Source organism: Phyllobates terribilis, unplaced genomic scaffold (assembly GCF_046119375.1).
Source record: "Phyllobates terribilis strain yellow unplaced genomic scaffold, ASM4611937v1 Scaffold_8__6_contigs__length_399053987, whole genome shotgun sequence".
Lineage (NCBI taxonomy): Eukaryota > Metazoa > Chordata > Amphibia > Anura > Dendrobatidae > Phyllobates > Phyllobates terribilis.
Window position 1 is genome coordinate 175,829,931 of NW_027362768.1, and position 19,877 is coordinate 175,849,807.

At 46.9% G+C, this 19,877-nt stretch overlaps 1 protein-coding gene across 2 annotated transcripts in view; it reads left to right on the forward strand.

Moving 5' to 3' along the window:
• Positions 1–19,627, forward strand: part of PGM1 (phosphoglucomutase 1) — a 38,178-nt gene extending 18,551 nt beyond the window's left edge. For both annotated transcript variants that reach the window (XM_073643814.1, XM_073643813.1), the window contains exons 4-11: positions 990–1,115; positions 1,663–1,853; positions 2,521–2,675; positions 10,962–11,077; positions 15,790–15,925; positions 16,851–17,034; positions 17,250–17,384; positions 19,390–19,627. In XM_073643814.1, the coding sequence (XP_073499915.1) occupies positions 990–1,115; positions 1,663–1,853; positions 2,521–2,675; positions 10,962–11,077; positions 15,790–15,925; positions 16,851–17,034; positions 17,250–17,384; positions 19,390–19,479 (1,133 nt within the window). In that variant the 3' untranslated portion in view covers positions 19,480–19,627. The remainder of the gene's footprint in view (positions 1–989; positions 1,116–1,662; positions 1,854–2,520; positions 2,676–10,961; positions 11,078–15,789; positions 15,926–16,850; positions 17,035–17,249; positions 17,385–19,389) is intronic.
• The last annotated feature ends 250 nt before the right edge of the window (positions 19,628–19,877 follow it).

Here is a 19,877-nt window from a genome sequence, read left to right on the forward strand (position 1 = left end):
TCGGAGTGTGAATATACAGATTGCGGCTGTTACTACATCAAACTTTTTAACATTTTCATCTACAAAAGTTTTGTGGTCCGATCTCTACGGGAAGTGTAAGCCGCCCCTCGCTGACAAGTGTACTGGGGCAGCGCCGATGATGTCTCTCCTGCATCCTCTGCAGGCTTTCGGGTCTCTGCACCCCAGATCAGGGTAGATCATCATTTGATTTTTCAGAAAGAAAGAAATCCGAGACCCTTTTCTGAGACTTATCCACACTGTCACATTACTGGGGGCTACTTCCCCCACTATGCCAGCTGGTCATCAAATAGGGGGACAAGGGACCTGGAGAAAGATTATCAGCCCCTTGTGGTCACACCATTAATCACGTTCCAACGCAAACAGGAAAGCCAGTACCTGACCAGGTGACTGCAGGGGGCTAGTGGCCCCTCCAGCTATGTGATCAGGGAAAGATTGGCACGTGTGCACACTGTAAGACTAGTGGCCCATTGAGACGAGCCAGTAATCGACTATCAGCCCTTCTAAACAGGTCGGCAGTCATTGAACAAGCAAAGAACTAGTTCTTCAAGTGTGATGAATTTTATAAATCCTTGTTCTCGGCAGCACATCACCCCGTGTAAACAGCACATGTGCTGCCGATAACCTGATATTTTATGTACTCAGAACAATCATATTAACCATAATTCTCCGCTCTTTGAATGTTCGTCGTCCTGTCGTCACCGGCCAGAAAACCCACCTCCGATCTGCTGGCATAGAGCCGATCACCGGTCATTTAACTGTCCAGATCGGCCGATCTAGAGGCGCCATATGCCAGGAAGTGAACCAGCACCTTGGTCAGATCACAGGCGGTGTCTCAGGATTTATATACATTAAATTGTTAACTTTTATACTTTTTTTTTCCTTTTATGCAGCCTGATAGCCCCTTTAATACATCATCATTAGATTTCACATCTTGATCTGACGTCGTCTCACATCTTGGTCTCTTGCAGTGGAGATCGTGGACTCTGTGGAGGCGTACGGTAACATGCTGCGGAACATCTTTGACTTCAGTGCCTTAAAGGAGCTACTCTCAGGACAGAACAGACTTAAGATCCGGATTGATGCCATGCACGGAGGTAACGCGCCCGCCATGAGACAGCAAAATTTAATTTATGCCATAAACCCATAAGATATGTTCGATTCCTATATGGTATTAAAATGATAAAACCAAGTCTGAAGTAGGGGCCCCGGAGTAAATAGGTCTAGGTCCCCTTTAAATTATAAGAGAGGGCTTTGCTCTGTCTCTTTATTGGAAGTAGGAAAGGGTCTTTGTGTCTCAGCTCCTGCTCTCCTATCTCTCAAACAGACTTGCGGTTAAGAACAGGCAAGATATTGGATAATGCATGCTGGGAATTGAATGAAAGAGAGATCTCGCACCTATAGTGCTGGCAGGATGCTAATGAAGGACCACCGATGCAAAAAGCGTGGCTGGCAAGTTAGAGAGTAGTAGTGTCAGGAGAATTCCTGAATTTATTAGACTGGTATGTGCACCACAAGCAACTTTATTTTGTTGTGGGGGCTGAGGGCAGGTTTTGTTTGTACAGACAAGTGCACTGCAAGTCCTGACCGGCTTCTGATATTACAATCTACTACATCAGAGTTTACCTCTCTGCCCTTGAACAGTTGTTGGACCTTACGTGAAAAAAATCCTTTGCGAGGAGCTCGGCGCCCCTGCTAACTCTGCAGTAAACTGCATCCCGCTGGAGGATTTCGGGGGTCACCATCCTGATCCAAATTTGACCTACGCATCAGAATTGGTAGACACCATGAAGACTGGAGAACACGACTTTGGCGCGGCCTTTGATGGAGATGGGGTAGGTTAGATCACGTGGGGTGGGGGTTGTCATTGTAGAGGACGTCCAGGAGGAGGGTTCAGGCAGTGACCGGATGACAAAAGCGGCATGCCCATTGAGGGTTAATATGGCTGACCATGCTGACTGGCAGATATCTACTTCCTGCCCAGTGACCATGCTGACCGGCAGATAGCCACCTCCTGCCCGGTGACCATGCTGACCAGCAGATAGCTACTTCCTGCCCGGTGACCATGCTGACCGGCAGATAGCTACTTCCTGCCCAGTGACCATTCTGACCGGCAGATGGCTACTTCCTGCCCAGTGACCATTCTGACTGGCAGATAGCTACTTCCTGCCCAGTGACCATGCTGACTGGCAGATAGCTACTTCCTGCCCAGTGACCATGCTGACTGGCAGATAGCTACTTCCTGCCCAGTGACCATGCTGACTGGCAGATAGCTACTTCCTGCCCAGTGACCATGCTGACTGGCAGATAGCTACTTCCTGCCCAGTGACCATGCTGACCGGCAGCCCCACTAGAGTTAATGGCGGTGGTATCGGGCAGTAATCTGTGTGCGGTACGAACAGCGGAGCAGAGGACTCGGAGGCAGAGTCTGGTCTCTGTTACTTCTATGTTAGGTTGCCTTTTCTCTTATTTACACTGGGATCTTCCTCTTCTCGTCCTCAGGACCGCAACATGATTCTCGGCAAAAATGGCTTCTTTGTTAACCCCTCGGACTCCGTGGCTGTGATTGCAGCCAATATCTTCAGTATTCCTTACTTCCAGCAGACGGGTGTTCGTGGATTGGCAAGAAGCATGCCCACCAGCGGAGCGCTCGACAGGTACGAAAAGTGTCGCAGTTCACATTGCAACCATCCCCTCCCCCAATGGTAGAGACAGGATCCTCTGATTATAGAGGACACCGTGGCTGGGATGAAAGAGAATGAAAAAAAAAAGTTTGTTTATTTTATCTGATTTTTACGGAGGGCGTGATTTTTATCTATCCATCTATCCATCCACAGTTGTGCTCAAAAAATTACATACCCCAGCAGAATTTTTCCTTTCTTGGCCTTGTTTCAGAGAATATGAATGATAACAAAAAACTTTTTCTCCACTCATGGTTATTGGTTGGGTGAAGCCATTTATTGTCAAACTACTGTGTTTTTTCTTTTTAAATCTTAATGACAACTAAAAACATCCAAATGACCCTGATCAAAAGTTCACATACCCTGGTGATTTTGGCCTGATAACAAGCACAGAATTTGACTCAAATGGGTTTGAATAGCTACTAAAGGTAACATCCTCATCTGTGACCTGTTTGCTTGTAATCAGTGAATGTGCATAAAAGCTGAGTGATTTTCTGGGATCCAGACAGACTCTTGCATCCTTCATCCAGCCACTGACGTTTCTGGATTCTGAGTCATGGGAAAAGCAAAAGAATTGTCAACGGATCTACGAGGAAAAGGTAGTTGAACTGTATAACACAGGAAAGGGATACAAAAAGATATCCAAGGAATTGATAATGCCAGTCAGCAGCGTTCAAACTGTGATTAACAAATGGAGAATCAGGGGCTCTGTAAAAACGATACCACGGTCAGGTAGACCAACAGAAATTTCGGCTAGAAAAACCCACAAATAATCTCAGCTGAAATTCAGGACTCTCTGAAAACTAGCGGTGTGGCTGTTTCAAGATGCACAGTAAGGAGGCACTTGAAGAAAAATGTTCTGCATGGTCGAGTCGCCAGAAGAAAGCCATTACTGCGCAAATGCCACAAAGTATCTCACCTACAATACGCCAAACAGCACAGAGACGAGCCTCAAAACTTCTGGAACTAGGTAATTTGGAGTGATGAGAATAAAACTGAACTTTTTGGCCACAACCATAAACGTTACATTTGGAGAGAGGTCAACAAGGCCTATGATGAAAGGAACACCATTCCTACAGTAAAGCACGGAGGAGGATCGCTGATGCTTTGGGGATGTGTGCGCTACAAAGGCACAGGAAACTTGGTGAAAGTTGAAGGAAAGATAAATGCAGCACGTTATCAGCAAATACTGGAGGCAAATTTTCACTCATCAGCCCGGAAGCTGCGCTTGGGACGTACTTGGACGTTCCAACATTACAGCGATCCAAAACACAAGGCCAAGTCGAGCTGTCATTGACTACAGCAGAACAAAGTGAAGGTTCTGGAGTGGCCATCTCAGTCTCCTGACCTCAATATCATTGAGCCACTCTGGGGAGATCTCAAGCACGCAGTTCATGCTAGACAGCCCAGGAATTTACAGGAACTGGAGGCTTTTTGCCAAGAAGAATGGGCAGCTTTACCATCTGATACAGATATTATACAGCTATAGATATTATACAGCTATAGATAATATAATATTTTTATATATGTATGTATGATGATGCTGTACTGAGAATGTACGACCACTGCTGTAGGAGCGGTGGTCGCACATGCTCACTACGTCTTTTATTCACCCGGAACTTCTTTGAATCTCAGTTCTTATGACTGGCATCGGTCCCTCTGTGGAGAGATGATATTTTTTGTCTATGGGACAGTCCCTTTAATGACCTGTGACTTATACATATGGGCTCCACAGGTTGGGTGCAGATACATGCTCAGCAGCTGTAGTGTAGATAGAGAAAAAAAAATATTTTATTTATTTTTTCTCCTTCCCCCATGACGGCACCACGGAGAGAGGGGATCCGCCCTTCAAGGACGGGAAACCTACAGATAAAAAGGGCGGTACCTCTCTCCCGCATGAGTTGGTTTCCTGTCCTTGACGGGACCCTACAGTCCGGAGGAGGCATACCTGCGGGTGCCAAAAGATGGACGTCGTGGGATGCCAGGCCCGGCCAGTCCGATCCAGGCAGCGGGGGTCCCCCTGCCTCGGCTGGTGCGGTGTCCTGAAGCGCCACCGCTGAGGTCAGTGGGCCTTTAGGGTGTGCGGAGGGGGGGTCTAGACGAAGAGGAGCGAGGATGGTGCTAGACCCCCCTGGTTGCGGAGGTGTGAACGCGCGCGGCCCGACTACATGTATTTATGCTTCCGGGTTCACCGCGCATGCGCCGCAAAGCATGACTGGGTAATCCAGTCTGCGCAGGCGCGGGCGTCCTCCCCCGCACGCACGTGCAGGGGCGCCCCCGGATGACGCGGCGCCGCAATGCATGACTGGGTAACCGGTCTGTGCAGGCGCGGGCGTCCCCCCACGGGGGAGGAAGAGGGGGTGGCCAGGTCACTACAGGCACTATGGGAGGGACTCCCAGTGCCTTAAAACACAGCTGAGAACGCCAGTATTTTCTCTTCTGGGCTCTGGCACGCTGTGGAAAAAAAAAAAAAAATTCTTACACTGTAACAATGAGTGACCAGGACCTACCTGAGGAGCAGCGGCTACGTCCTCAGTCACCACCGCCAACCCAACGGAAAAAGGGACCGGAAGGCCAGGACCGGAGTGGAAGCGGGCGCTCTGGCAGATCGTCGCAGCGCAGTAAGGACTCCACTTCGGCATCTTCCAGGAGGACTCCGGCTACAAAGATGGCTCCACCTCCTGAACCGGTACCTGCTCTTCCGTCTGGTTGGTAAGTGAACTTCTTGAAAGTCCACTTTGTAACTAGGGGCCCTTGCTCTTTCTCTTTTGTCTCCCTTAGGGAAAAAAGAGGAAAGGGAAAACAAAAAATAGGACTTGTACATTATGCACTGAGGACTTTCCCACTACTTGGGGAAAGAGACTCTGCAGCTCCTGCATTGAGCAGACCATATGCGAGGGAACCTCGAGATTTGCCTCTGATCTTAGAGACCTAATTAAGTCACAAGTGGAAAACACTATTAAATCTTTTCAGGGCAAAAGAGTAAAGAAAACTAAAAACAATATCCCCCGAGTCCACGTCTAGTAGTTCTGAGGATGACGGGGATTCAGACACTTCAACCTCTTCCTCGTCTACAGTTAGAGGAGGTCGGAGCTGTTTCCCCGTTGAGGAAACAGCCTCATCAAGGCAGTCAGGTCTACCATGGGTCTAACAGATCCCCGGCCAAAAAAATCCATACAAGACTTGATGTTTAGCGGCCTAGAACAGAAAAAGAGGAGATTTTTTTCCACTCAATGAACATGTTCATTCGCTGATTATGAAAGAGTGGAAAAGACCGGAGAGGAAGGGCTTCCTTTCCCCTAAACGAAAGTACCCATTTGAGGACCCCGTATGCTCCTTTTGGGAGAAAGCATCGGAACTGGATGTCGCCAAAGCCTCAAAAAAATACTCCCTTCCATTTGAGGACATGGGTGCCTTGAAAGACCCCATAGATAAAAAGGCAGACACCTTCTTAAAGGGTTCCTAGGAAGCTGCAGGGGGGGGTTAAAACCGGCGATAGCTGCCATGTGTACGGCCAGATCCCTAATGGTCTGGCTGGACCCGCTAGAATCTCAACTGAAGCAGAAGACATCCAGAGACTCAATCCTTGAAGCCATCCCGATAATGAAAGGGGCAGCAGCCTTCTTGGCAGACGCCTCAGCGGACTCCGTCAGGTTAAGTGCTAGAGCGGCGGGGCTTGCCAACGCGGCTAGATGAGCCCTCTGGCTCAAATGTTGGCCCGGGGACCTACAAACTAAATCCAGATTGTGCTCCATCCCCTGTGAGGGTGAGTTTCTATTTGGACCTGCCCTTGATGACATCCTGGATAAAGCAGGGGATAATAAGAAACTTTTTCCTGTCCCGTCTAATACTGCTTACAGGAAACCTTTTCGGAGTAGACGATTTATGCGTAGGAAACCCCCTAAAGAGCAGGATAGGTGGGAAGACAGGAGAAGGAGGACCAAGGGATTCCTATTTAACAAGCCCTCCAGTGATAACAGAAAGGCCCCCCAATGAAGATTTGCCCCGGGTGGGGGGAAGGCTATCAAGTTTTCTCCCGGCCTGGGAGCTAATAGCCAGCAGCTCATGGATTCTGACCCTAATTCAATCGGGCCTGAAACTTCAGTTCTACAAAGTCCCTCAGAGAAACTTCATTATAACCCCCGAAAGATCCTCAAACGAGGAGCAACTGGCCTTGGAGCAGGAAATCCAGGGACTAGTAGGGAAAGCAGTCCTCCAGGAGGTCCCGGGGGAGGAGAAAGGCATGGGCTTCTATTCTCCACTATTCCTGAGAAAAAAAACAGATGGGACATACAGGACGATTGTGAATCTGAAAAAGCTGAACAAGCTGTTGAAGATGGAAGCCTTCAAAATGGAAACAATAAAATCTTCAATAAAAATGCAGTTTCCTGGTTGTTTCATGGCCGTCCTGGACTTAAAAGACGCTTATTATCACGTCCCGATACACAAGGACTACCAGAAGTTCCTCAGAGTAGCAGTTCCTATGGGTGGAGTGGTCAAGCACTACCAATATACAGCCCTCCCATTCGGCATCGCCATAGCCCCAAGGGTCTTCACCAAAATGGTTGCAGAGGTGATGGCTCATCTAATTGAGCAGAACACCCTGGTCGTCCCATATCTGGACGACTTCCTGGTAATAGGCAGCTCCTTCCTAGACTGCAAATCCCATCTGGAAAAGGTCATTGATTCCTTGACTCGCTTAGGATGGCTTTTGAGTCTGGAAAAGTCCAAGACAGAACCATGCCAGATACAGGAGTACCTAGGCGTCATACTGGACTCAAAAATTCAGGAGTGTCGTCTCCCCTCAGGGAAAATTCAAAAAATCTTAAACCTGATATCACGGGCAAAATCCCACCCGTCTATGTCCCTTCGGAAGGCCATGTCCCTGCTAGGTTCCCTGACAGCGTGCTTTCCGGCCGTTCAATGGGCTCAAATACATACCAGGACCCTTCAGTGGGAAATCCTAGAGGCAGAAAAAGCCCTAAAAGGGCGTTTAGAAGGGCGGTTAACGCTATCTGTAAAAAACACACTTTCCCTAGAGTGGTGGGGGAACATACACAATCTGGCCCGGGGGATTCCTTGGACAATCCCGACACCGCAAGTCCTGACCACAGATGCAAGCCCCGGGGGCTGGGGGGCTCACCTCAACAACCTGGTAGCTCAGGGGGTCTGGACAGAACGCGTGAAACTAATGTCCTCAAACATGAAGGAGCTCCTAGCAGTAGAGTGGGCCCTCCGGGAATTCATGCACACACTACAAGGACATCACGTGAGGATCTTCTCCGACAACCGAGTATTAGTGGCGTACCTGAACCACCAGGGGGGTACACGGTCCCATTCCCTAATGCAGACGACAGAGGTCATCTTTCGCTTAGCCAAGGAGAACTTGAAATCCCTATCCACTCTACACGTAAAAGGGGTAGAAAACCGCACCGCAGACTTTCTGAGTCGGACTCAATTGAAGCAGGGCGAGTGGGAATTAAGTCAGGCGGTTTTTCAGCAGATTGTACAAAGGTGGGGCCGTCCCTCCATAGATCTGTTTGCCAGCAATCAGAACAAAAAAACACACTCTTTTTGCTCCCTAGATCCCAAAGGGAACCCGGTAGCCGTGGATGCCTTTGTGATCCCTTGGAATTACCCTCTAGCTTACACTTTTCCTCTGACCGCTCTGATTCCAGCTGTTCTGAGGAAAGTCAGAGAAGAGGAAGCGAGGGTAATCTTGATAGCGCCCTTTTGGCCAAAGAGAGCATGGTTTTCATGGCTGAGGAGGTTGTCAATCTCCGATCCATGGGTTCTCCCGGAGCTCCTGGACCTTCTTTCTTAGGGTCCGGTCCTCCATCCTCAGGTGTCAAGCTTACACTTGACAGCCTGGAATTTGAGAGGGCTCTTCTGAAGGACAAAGGGTTCTCCCCAAATTTGATCACCCCGCTACTTCAAAGTAGAAAACCAGTCACCACCAAACTATACGGGAAAACCTGGAAGAAACTCCTTTCAGTCTCTGGTTCTAGGTTGGGTGGGGAGGTTCCGTTGACAGCTATCCTGGAATTTTTATAGAGGGGCTTGGAGCAGGGCCTGGCCACAAGTACCTTAAAAGTTCAAGTTGCGGCCCTGGGAGCACGCTATAATTTTGACCTAGCCAGGGATAGATGGGTATCTAGATTTATTAAGGCATCAGCTAGATCCCGCCCTATCCCATCCCGAAATACTACACCCTGGGATTTGAACTTGGTCCTTTCAGCTCTAACTGAGGCATCTTTTGAACCCCTGTCAGAAGCATCTCTAAAAACGGCACTCTTGGTAGCTCTCACATCCGCACGTAGGGTTAGTGATATTCAGGCCCTATCGGCAGGCCCCCCTTAACACAAATCTTGGAGGATAGGGTTATTCTGAAAACTGACCCTGCCTATCTACCAAAAGTGGCGTCAAGATTTCACAGGTCCCAGGAAATCACCCTCCCGTCTTGCATACACTAGACGTCAGAAGGTGCCTAATCCGATACCTAGAGGCGACACAAGAGTGTAGGCAGGATAGTTCTCTTTGCTTTCAGGGTCCTCGTAAGGGGAAGAAAGCTTCTAAGGGCACGCTGGCCAGATGGATAAGGGAGGCCATCATACTATCGTACTCCTCACGCGGGGAAGCTGCCCTGGAGAAACTGAAGGCCCACTCAACAAGAGCGGTGGCAGCCTCCTGGGCGGAGAAGGCCGGGGCTACGATAGAGCAGATATGTAGAGTGGCAACCTGGTCTCCCCCTCTACCTTCTTTTATTACTACCGGCTAGACTTAACCTCTTCTTCAGACCTCACTTTCGGGAGAAGGGTTCTGGAAGCTGTGATTCCCCCCCCCCCCCCTAATGAGTCACTTCTCTGTAATTCTGTCCGTGGTGCCGTCATGGGGGAAGGAGAAAGACGTAGTTACTTACCGGTAACGGGATTTCTCCGAGCCCATGACGGCACCCGTACATTCCCTCTCTTCACGTGTGGGTGCGCACGCTTATTAGTTAATTATTGTAGCCACGTGGTGTGTCTAGCGAGGTCTTAAATTGTAAAATTTTGTGTTACTAACCTGGTGGTCCTCTCATGCTCTGTAAACAACTGATGCAGGAGAGAGGTACCCCCCTTTTATCTGTAGGTTTCCTGTCCTTGAAGGGCGGATCCCCTCTCTCCGTGGTGCCGTCATGGGCTCTGAGAAATCCCGTTACCGGTAAGTAACTACGTCTTTTCCATTTATTTCTCACTCCTCTATGGGACTTGATCCTGCGATCATTTGATTTGTTATCCTTTTACACTACAACACTACAGCTGCTGAGCCCACTGCATACATCTGCACCCAACCTGTGGAGCGCATATGTAGAAGTCACAGGTCATTAAAGGGACTGTCCCATAGACAAAAAATATCACCTCTCCACGGAGGGACCGATGCCAGTCAGAAGAACTGAGATTCCGGGTGAATAAAAGACGTAGTGAGCATGTGCGACCACCGCTCCTACTGCAGTGGTCGCACATGCTCAGTACAGCATCATTCACACAGAGCACTTTGGTCCCTCCATACTCGGGATCTATGGGAGTCTTGGCAGCTGGGCCTCCTACAATTATACATTCATCACCTTTCCTGCGTATAGATAATAAGTGTTTGAGACACCACTGCATCCGGTCCCAAAAAAGTGTCTTCAGTAGTGCAGCCTCAGGCATTGGGCCTGTAACATCAAGTGATTGTATCTCAGGAGAGAAGTAACAGTTTTCACTTTTTTAATCTACATTATAGTCTTCTATAGCCCCCCACCCCGTCAGTGTATGGCCACTTAAGGGCAGAGGATTGATCATCGTCTCATATCCTGAAGCACGGGTCGACCCCCGTTTTAATGATCCACTTTCCGCGCCATGAAAAACATGTCAGATTGTGACATTTAATAAATACTAACGCCAAGATTAAAAAGTATGTGACAAACCAAACACGGCACGTCCTTGTATTCCGCCTCCGTCCCATGACGACGGGGAAAATAAGAGTTGTGAGAAAGCCGAGGCCGGGATTTGTAAGTCCATAAAACTTTAAAAACTGCCCGTGTTTATTACATGTCGTGTCGGCTCATGAAGCCTTCTCTTTCATTAAAAAAATATATGAAGTAAAAACACTTCGCAAAGTGAAATATAAAGAAAAAAAATGAGAAAACCCGAAGCTTAATTAGAGCGAGCGACTCCACCACGGAGAGCGGAGCTGTGAAAGCCGTAATCCAGTCTTTTCATTCTATTTATTATTATTTTTTAGAGTGGCAAAAGCTACAAAGATCGCATTATACGAGACCCCGACCGGGTGGAAATTCTTTGGAAATTTAATGGATGCAAATAAACTCTCGCTGTGCGGAGAGGAAAGCTTCGGAACCGGTGAGACGCCGTCGTGACATCTGTGCAAGGTGGTGTTAGAGGGGTCGCCGAACAGGGGGACGAGCGGCCTGTGCAGAGGAAAAGCCATCAGATTGGGGGTCTCACTGCTCCGCTAACCAAAAGGGGCGCAGGAGTCCGTTCAAGTCAGCTAATCACCCATGGTACCAAGGATCAGACACCCCCCAAGAATAAGTAATGTATGTACACAGTGACTGCACCAGCAGAATAGTGAGTGCAGCTCTGGAGTATAATACAGGATGTAACTCAGGATCAGTAATGTAATGTATGTACACAGTGACTGCACCAGCAGAATAGTGAGTGCAGCTCTGGAGTGTAATACAGGATGTAACTCAGGATCAGTACAGGATCAGTAATGTAATGTATGTACACAGTGACTCCACCAGCAGAATAGTGAGTGCAGCTCTGGAGTATAATACAGGATGTAACTCAGGATCAGTGCAGGATCAGTAATGTAATGTATGTACACAGTGACTGCACCAGCAGAATAGTGAGTACAGCTCTGGAGTATAATACAGGATGTAACTCAGGATCAGTACAGGATAAGTAATGTAATGTATGGACACAGTGACTACACCAGCAGAATAGTGAGTGCAGCTCTGGAGTATAATACAGGAGGTAACTCAGAATCAGTAATGTATGTACACAGTGACTGCACTAGCAGAATAGTGAGTGCAGCTCTGGGGTATAATACAGGATGTAACTCAGGATCAGTAATGTAATGTATGTACACAGTGACTGCACCAGCTGAATAGTGAGTGCAGCTCTGGAGTATAATACAGGAGGTAACTCAGGATCAGTAATGTAATGTATGTACACAGTGACTGCACCAGCTGAATAGTGAGTGCAGCTCTGGAGTATAATACAGGATGTAACTCAGGATCAGTACAGGATAAGTAATGTAATGTATGGACACAGTGACTACACCAGCAGAATAGTGAGTGCAGCTCTGGAGTATAATACAGGAGGTAACTCAGGATCAGTAATGTAATGTATGTACACAGTGAATGCACCAGCAGAATAGTGAGTGCAGCTCTGGAGTATAATACATGATGTAACTCAGGATCAGTAATGTAATGTATATACACAGTGACTGCACCAGTAGAATAGTGAGTGCAGCTCTGGGGTATAATACAGGATGTAACTCAGGATAAGTAATGTAATGTATGTACACAGTGACTGCACCAGCAGAATAGTGAGTGCAGCTCTGGAGGATAATACAGGAGGTAACTCGGGATCAGTAATGTATGTACACAGTGAATGCACCAGCTGAATAGTGAGTGCAGCTCTGGAGTATAATACAGGAGGTAACTCAGGATCAGTAATGTAATGTATGTACACAGTGAATGCACCAGCTGAATAGTGAGTGCAGCTCTGGAGTATAATACAGGATGTAACTCAGGATCAGTAATGTAATGTATGTACACAGTGACTGCACCAGCAGAATAGTGAGTGCATTTCTGGAGTATAATACAGGAGGTAACTCAGGATCAGTACAGGATCAGTAATGTAATGTATGTACACAGTGAATGCACCAGCTGAATAGTGAGTGCAGCTCTGGAGTATAATACAGGAGGTAACTCAGGATCAGTAATGTAATGTATGTACACAGTGAATGCACCAGCTGAATAGTGAGTGCAGCTCTGAAGTATAATACAGGATGTAACTCAGGATCAGTAATGTAATGTATGTACACAGTGACTGCACCAGTAGAATAGTGAGTGCAGCTCTGGAGTATTATACAGGATGTAACTCAGGATCAGTAATGTATGTACACAGTGACTGCACCAGCAGAATAGTGAGTGCAGCTCTGGAGTATAATACAGGATGTAACTCCGGATCAGTAATGTAATGTATGTACACAGTGACTGCACCAGCAGAATAGTGAGTCCAGCTCTGGAGTATAATACAGGAGGTAACTCAGGATTAGTAATGTAATGTATGTACACAGTGAATGCACCAGCTGAATAGTGAGTGCAGCTCTGGAGTATAATACAGGATGTAACTCAGGATCAGTAATGTAATGTATGTACACAGTGACTGCACCAGTAGAATAGTGAGTGCAGCTCTGGAGTATTATACAGGATGTAACTCAGGATCAGTAATGTATGTACACAGTGACTGCACCAGCAGAATAGTGAGTGCAGCTCTGGAGTATAATACAGGATGTAACTCAGGATCAGTAATGTAATGTATGTACACAGTGACTGCACCAGCAGAATAGTGAGTGCAGTTCTGGAGTATAATACAGGAGGTAACTCAGGATCAGTAATGTAATGTATGTACACAGTGAATGCACCAGCTGAATAGTGAGTGCAGCTCTGGAGTATAATACAGGATGTAACTCAGGATCAGTAATGTAATGTATGTACACAGTGACTGCACCAGCAGAATAGTGAGTGCAGCTCTGGGGTATAATACAGGATGTAACTCAGGATCAGTAATGTAATGTATGTACACAGTGACTGCACCAGCTGAATAGTGAGTGCAGCTCTGGGGTATAATACAGGAGGTAACTCAGGATCAGTAATGTAATGTATGTACACAGTGATTGCACCAGCAGAATAGTGAGTGCAGCTCTGGACTATAATACAGGATGTAACTCAGGATTAGTAATGTAATGTATATACACAGTGACTGCACCAGCAGAATAGTGAGTGCAGCTCTGGAGTATAATACAGGATGTAACTCAGGATCAGTAATGTAATGTATATACACAGTGACTGCACCAGCAGAATAGTGAGTGCAGCTCTGGAGTATAATACATGATGTAACTCAGGATCAGTACAGGATCAGTAATGTAATGTATGTACACAGTGACTGCACCAGCAGAATAGTGAGTGCAGCTCTGGAGTATAATACAGGATGTAACTCAGGATCAGTACAGGATCAGTAATGTAATGTATGTACACAGTGACTGCACCAGCAGAATAGTGAGTTCAGCTCTGGAGTATAATACAGGATGTAACTCAGGATCAGTAATGTAATGTATGTACACAGTGACTGCACCAGCATAATAGTGAGTGCAGCTCTGGAGTATAATACAGGATGTAACTCAGGATCAGTAATGTAATGTATGTACACAGTGACTGCACCAGCAGAATAGTGAGTGCAGCTCTGGGGTATAATACAGGATGTAACTCAGGATCAGTAATGTAATGTATGTACACAGTGACTGCACCAGCTGAATAGTGAGTGCAGCTCTGGAGTATAATACAGGAGGTAACTCAGGATCAGTAATGTAATGTATGTACACAGTGAACGCACCAGTTGAATAGTGAGTGCAGCTCTGGAGTATAATACAGGATGTAACTCGGGATCAGTAATGTAATGTATGTACACAGTGACTGCACCAGCAGAATAGTGAGTGCAGCTCTGGAGTATAATACAGGATGTAACTCAGGATCAGTAATGTAATGTATATACACAGTGACTGCACCAGCAGAATAGTGAGTGCAGCTCTGGGGTATAATACAGCATGTAACTCAGGATCAGTACAGGATCAGTAATGTAATGTATATACACAGTGACTGCACCAGCAGAATAGTGAGTGTAGCTCTGGAGTATAATACAGGATGTAACTCAGGATCAGTAATGTATGTACACAGTGACTGCACCAGCAGAATTGTGAGTGCAGCTCTGGAGTATAATACAGGATGTAACTCAGGATCAGTACAGGATCAGTAATGTAATGTATTTACACAGTGACTGCACCAGCAGAATAGTGAGTGCAGCTCTGGAGTATAATACAGGAGGTTACTCTGTTTGTCTGTAAATCTCCTCGGCGGTTCTCCTTTCTGTAGTTTTGGAGCAGATCCCGTGCGTCGTCCTGCGGTCAGAGGTTGATTGGTTCTGGGTATAACGAGGTCCTCGGCACAGGCGGCCTCAGCTTCCCTTCCGGGCCGAGACCTTTTGTACATAAACATTTGATTTGGCCGCCGCTGCTTTGTGGGTTTTGTTTTTTTTTTTTTGTCTTTTTTATTATTTTATAAATGTACAAATTAAATTCAGCGTTTTATATGGAAATGTGTCGAAGCCAAAAGCTGCAGATGACCGGTCCGCGCCGCTGTGGTGCACGGAGGAGTAATTAAGTTATTATTGGAGCTAAGTTGAGGTCTATTTTTAGCGAGGCAGCAGCCTCCGTTCTCCCCGCGGCCTCTATCCAGATGTCTAGGGTGTCATTACCCCCAGCGACCACTTGGGGGAGAAGTATTAACTATAAGTAAATACATTCAGTCATTGAAAAGATAAAAATGATTTGCTCTCCTGAAATACTCTGTGCTGCTGAGACGGCTCCTTGCATTATGTAATACTCCGGCTAAGACCTTTTCATCTCATTATAAGGTTACATGGGGAAAGTTCATAAGTCGCATCACAGGTGGACAGGTCGTAATAATCAGTGCACCTGAAATACTCTGTACTGCTGGTCCTGTCACACGTAGACGGGTCAGTCCTCGACACTAGAGACCCTGGCCTTAACCCAAACCACAGACTCGCAGCAGTAGGAAGTAACTGCAGTCGGCCGGAGCCCCCTGTAATGTAGAGGTGGTCCGACATAAACTGCTCATTATCATGTAGGCTGGCGGCTGACGGACGTCTCATTGTGCAGTGATTTCATATGAAGTGTCTGAACATTTGCAGCGAACGTCCCTCTATAATCTGTGACTACAAGTGACCACTGCTCCTACCGACAGGATCGGATCACATCAGGGAAAAGGACGGGCTGTGGGCCGTACTCGCCTGGTTATCCATCATCGCCACCCGCAGGCAGAGCGTAGAAGACATCCTGAAAGATCACTGGCAGCAATACGGACGCAACTTCTTCACCCGGTAAGTGCAAATCCAGCTCTATACTTGTCCAATATTATACTCCAGAGCTGCAATCACTATTCTGCTGGTGCAGTCATTGTGTATAATACAGGATGTAACTCAGGATCAGTAATGTAATGTATGTACACAGTGACTGCACCAGCAGAATAGTGAGTGCAGCTCTGGAGTATAATACAGGATGTAACTCTGGATCAGTACAGGGTCAGTAATGTAATGTATGTACACAGTGACTGCACCAGCAGAATAGTGAGTACAGCTCTGGAGTATAATACAGGATGTAACTCAGGATCAGTACAGGATAAGTAATGTAATGTATGTACACAGTGACTGCACCAGCAGAATAGTGAGTACAGCTCTGGGGTATAATACAGGATGTAACTCAGGATCAGTACAGGATAAGTAATGTAATGTATGTACACAGTGACTGCACCAGCAGAATAGTGAGTGCAGCTCTGGAGTATAATACAGGATGCAACTCAGGATCAATACAGGATGCAACTCAGGATCAGTACAGGATCAGTAATGTAATGTATGTACACAGTGACTGCACCAGCAGAATAGTGAGTACAGCTCTGGAGTATAATACAGGATGTAACTCAGGATCAGTACAGGATCAGTAATGTAATGTATGTACACAGTGACTGCACCAGCAGAATAGTGAGTACAGCTCTGGGGTATAATACAGGATGTAACACAGGATCAGTAATGTAATGTATATACACAGTGACTGCACCAGCAGAATAGTGAGTGCAGCTCTGGAGTATAACACAGGGTGTAACCTAATTTTTTAAGAATAAATTGCATTTCTTATCCTGTACTGATTTGATCTAGAGTTACTTTGCACATTACATTTAAAGTGGTCGGGGTCTGTAATATTTTGTATTTGAGGCCTTAACAATCATTGTATTCCTTTCCCCCCCTGCAGATACGACTATGAAGAGGTCGATTCTGAAGGAGCCAACAAAATGATGAAAGACCTGGAGACGCTGATGTTTGACCGCTCGTTTTCGGGGCAGAAGTTCTCTGTGGGGGAGAAAGTTTACACTGTGGAGAAGGCGGACAATTTTGAATATAGCGACTCGGTGGATGGAAGTATTTCCAGGAACCAGGTGTGTGCCATGTGGTCGAGTATCCAGGTACGGCTCACACACCGGCCTCCTGCGGGCAGCGGAGGATGGGAGTCGTAGTTTTGTAACATCTGCAGAGTTATACTTTTACGCCCGATGCTATGAAGTCCGGATTTTCTCTTTTCTCTGTAGGAAGAGTGATTTGTTGCCTCCTCTCATGTCGTCGTATTAAACATTTTGCTAATCTCTGTCATTAGGGATTAAGGATTATCTTCACCGATGGCTCCCGGATCATCTTCAGACTGAGCGGTACCGGCAGCGCCGGTGCAACTGTACGGTTATACATAGATAGCTACGAGAAGGATGCCCCCAAAATATACGAGGACCCTCAGGTGGGTACAGTATTGTGCTCTATGAGCCACTCCAGAGCTGCACTCACACTTCTGCTGCTCTTAAGTCTGTTTTCTGGTATTAATGAGGCCTCGTTCAGGGGAACGTATTTTTGGATCCCGTGCTCCAAAGAAGACGTTGACCACCATGCAAAAGTCCTGACATAATCCCCCTCTCTGTATTCAGTGCCAGCCCCACAGGGGTGCAGCGCCTCCATGGTGGCGTCCCTATCCCTGCCCTCTGGTGTCCGGCCCGCGGGGGCACAATCACCTGCAGATCCCTCACTTATTGCTCGTGAATGCAGCAGTAATGAATTGGCCGACCCTTCAGCTCCTCCGGTTACTGCACCTGTGCTTCTCCCGCGCCAAAGAATCGTTTCCCGCTTGAAAAGCGACGTCACTTAATTTAATATTTTACAATGTGATTGACATTTTAATCAACTTTCCTCTTTACCTGGCGGATTAAGCACAATTAACCTTTTGTAAACCCCGGCCGTCCCTCGTACGCCGCACTCCATTGTTGCGCCGGCATCGACCCTCTTATCGAGTCCTTAATTCCTCATGTCTTCTGCTCCCGGGACGCGTCTCTCCCCGCTCGCTGCCAAGATGGAATTCCTTCCTGTTCTCCGCTGTGGTTTTTGGCTGCCGCCGCGTTTCCTGTCGTTTTAAGGCAGCTCTGACACATGGCGGCCCTCGTATAATAAAATGAAGGGGGGGTGGGTAGGGAAATATATGCAGTTTTTACTTTACTTTTTTTTTATATCATTATAGTTACAAATCGGAAAATCCAGCAATGTCAAGCGCCATAAAGGACGCAAGTGTGGGGGGGAGTAGTTAGATTACAGACTGGTCATTTTTGGGTTTGGGGACCTTGCGTTGTGCCCTCCCATAATAGTCCACAGCAATTTTCTTTCTTTGTAATCTTTTGCAAAAGTTTCGGAGAACTGCTCCGAATCAACGGCCACCGCAGGAAGCGGAATGATTGTTATATGGCCGTCATTCACATGGATGACTCGAGTCTGCCGCTCTCATACAGGACCCCCAACATGGGCCTTCATAGAGCATACTAATGGGGGCTGGCTCTGTAAGACCCCTCATAATGGTGTACTGTTCTTATCTTTACTAATCCGTCTCCTTCTTTCTAAACTCTCCCCTCTCCAATCCGTCCTTAACGCAGCAGCCAGGACCGTATTCCTCACCAACCGCTACACCGATGCCTCTTCCCTGTGCCAGTCATTGCATTGGTTACCCATCCAATATAGAGTTCAATATAAACTTATCACTCTTACCCACAAAGCGCTCCATGCTTCAGCACCCCCCTACATCTCCTCCCTTGTCTCAGTCTACCACCCTACACGTGCCCTCCGTTCTGCCAATGACTTCAAACTAAAATCTTTAATCTGGACCTCCCACTCCCGTCTCCAAGATTTCTCGCGTGCTGCGCCAATTCTTTGGAATGCACTACCCAGGACAGTTCGATTAATTCCCAATACCCACAGCTTTAAGCATGCCCTAAAAACCCATTTCTTTAGACTGGCGTATCGCCTTAACACACTTATCTAACTGTCCCAGTTTGGCCCATATCAAAATTTTCTTCAAAATCTTGTTCATCCCATCCATGCACTGATTAGCCTCTGTCTGTACTGTGCACACACTGGCTGGCGACCCGTTAATGTAGTGCTATGTACTTACCCTATTTAGTATATTAAGACTGTATTATACAATATATGTACATCTTAGCTTTTGTGTCTCCCCCATTTCCTCATAGACTGTAAGCTCGCGAGCAGGACCCTCACTCCTATTACTATCTGAGTTATGCTTTTTCTGTAATGTCTTTTTGTCTATTCAAGCCCCCCCTAAAATTGTAAAGTGCTGCTGAATATGTTGGCGCTATAAAAATTATTATTATTATTATTATTATTATTATTATTATTAATGAAGCCTGCAATGCCAGTGCATGTTGCTCGTCTCCATGTGTTCACCTCTTCTCTCCTTCTCTTCCCCGCAGGTCATGTTGGCTCCTCTCGTCACAATTGCATTGAAGCTCTCCAAATTACAAGAGCGGACGGGCCGCACAGCCCCGACGGTCATCACATAGAGCCCCCCCGCTCCATCTCGCCCTCAGAAGTGTATTTTTGTGTAGATGCCTATAAATGTCCTCGTTGTCCACTTGTCCCCCTGCGTCATGTCCGTCACACACATGTATATGATCCAGAGATGGAAGAGTAAAGGTGATTGGAAATGGAGATTTGTGCCTTGTTGTTATCATAGATGCCTATAATGGCCCGTGATTAGGGCTGCGGGCTCATGTCCTGCTCGACACCGATGGGGGACGCTGCATGAAGGGGGGACCTTACATGAAGGTATCGGCACTGTTGGGCAGAGATTTTACTCTGAAGATGTCACATTTGGTCGAAACCTTCTTGCCGTACAGTTGTCAATGGGCGCTCCATTCCCCTGAATAGTCAGGTGCCTGGGCGTGAAAACAAAGAATTA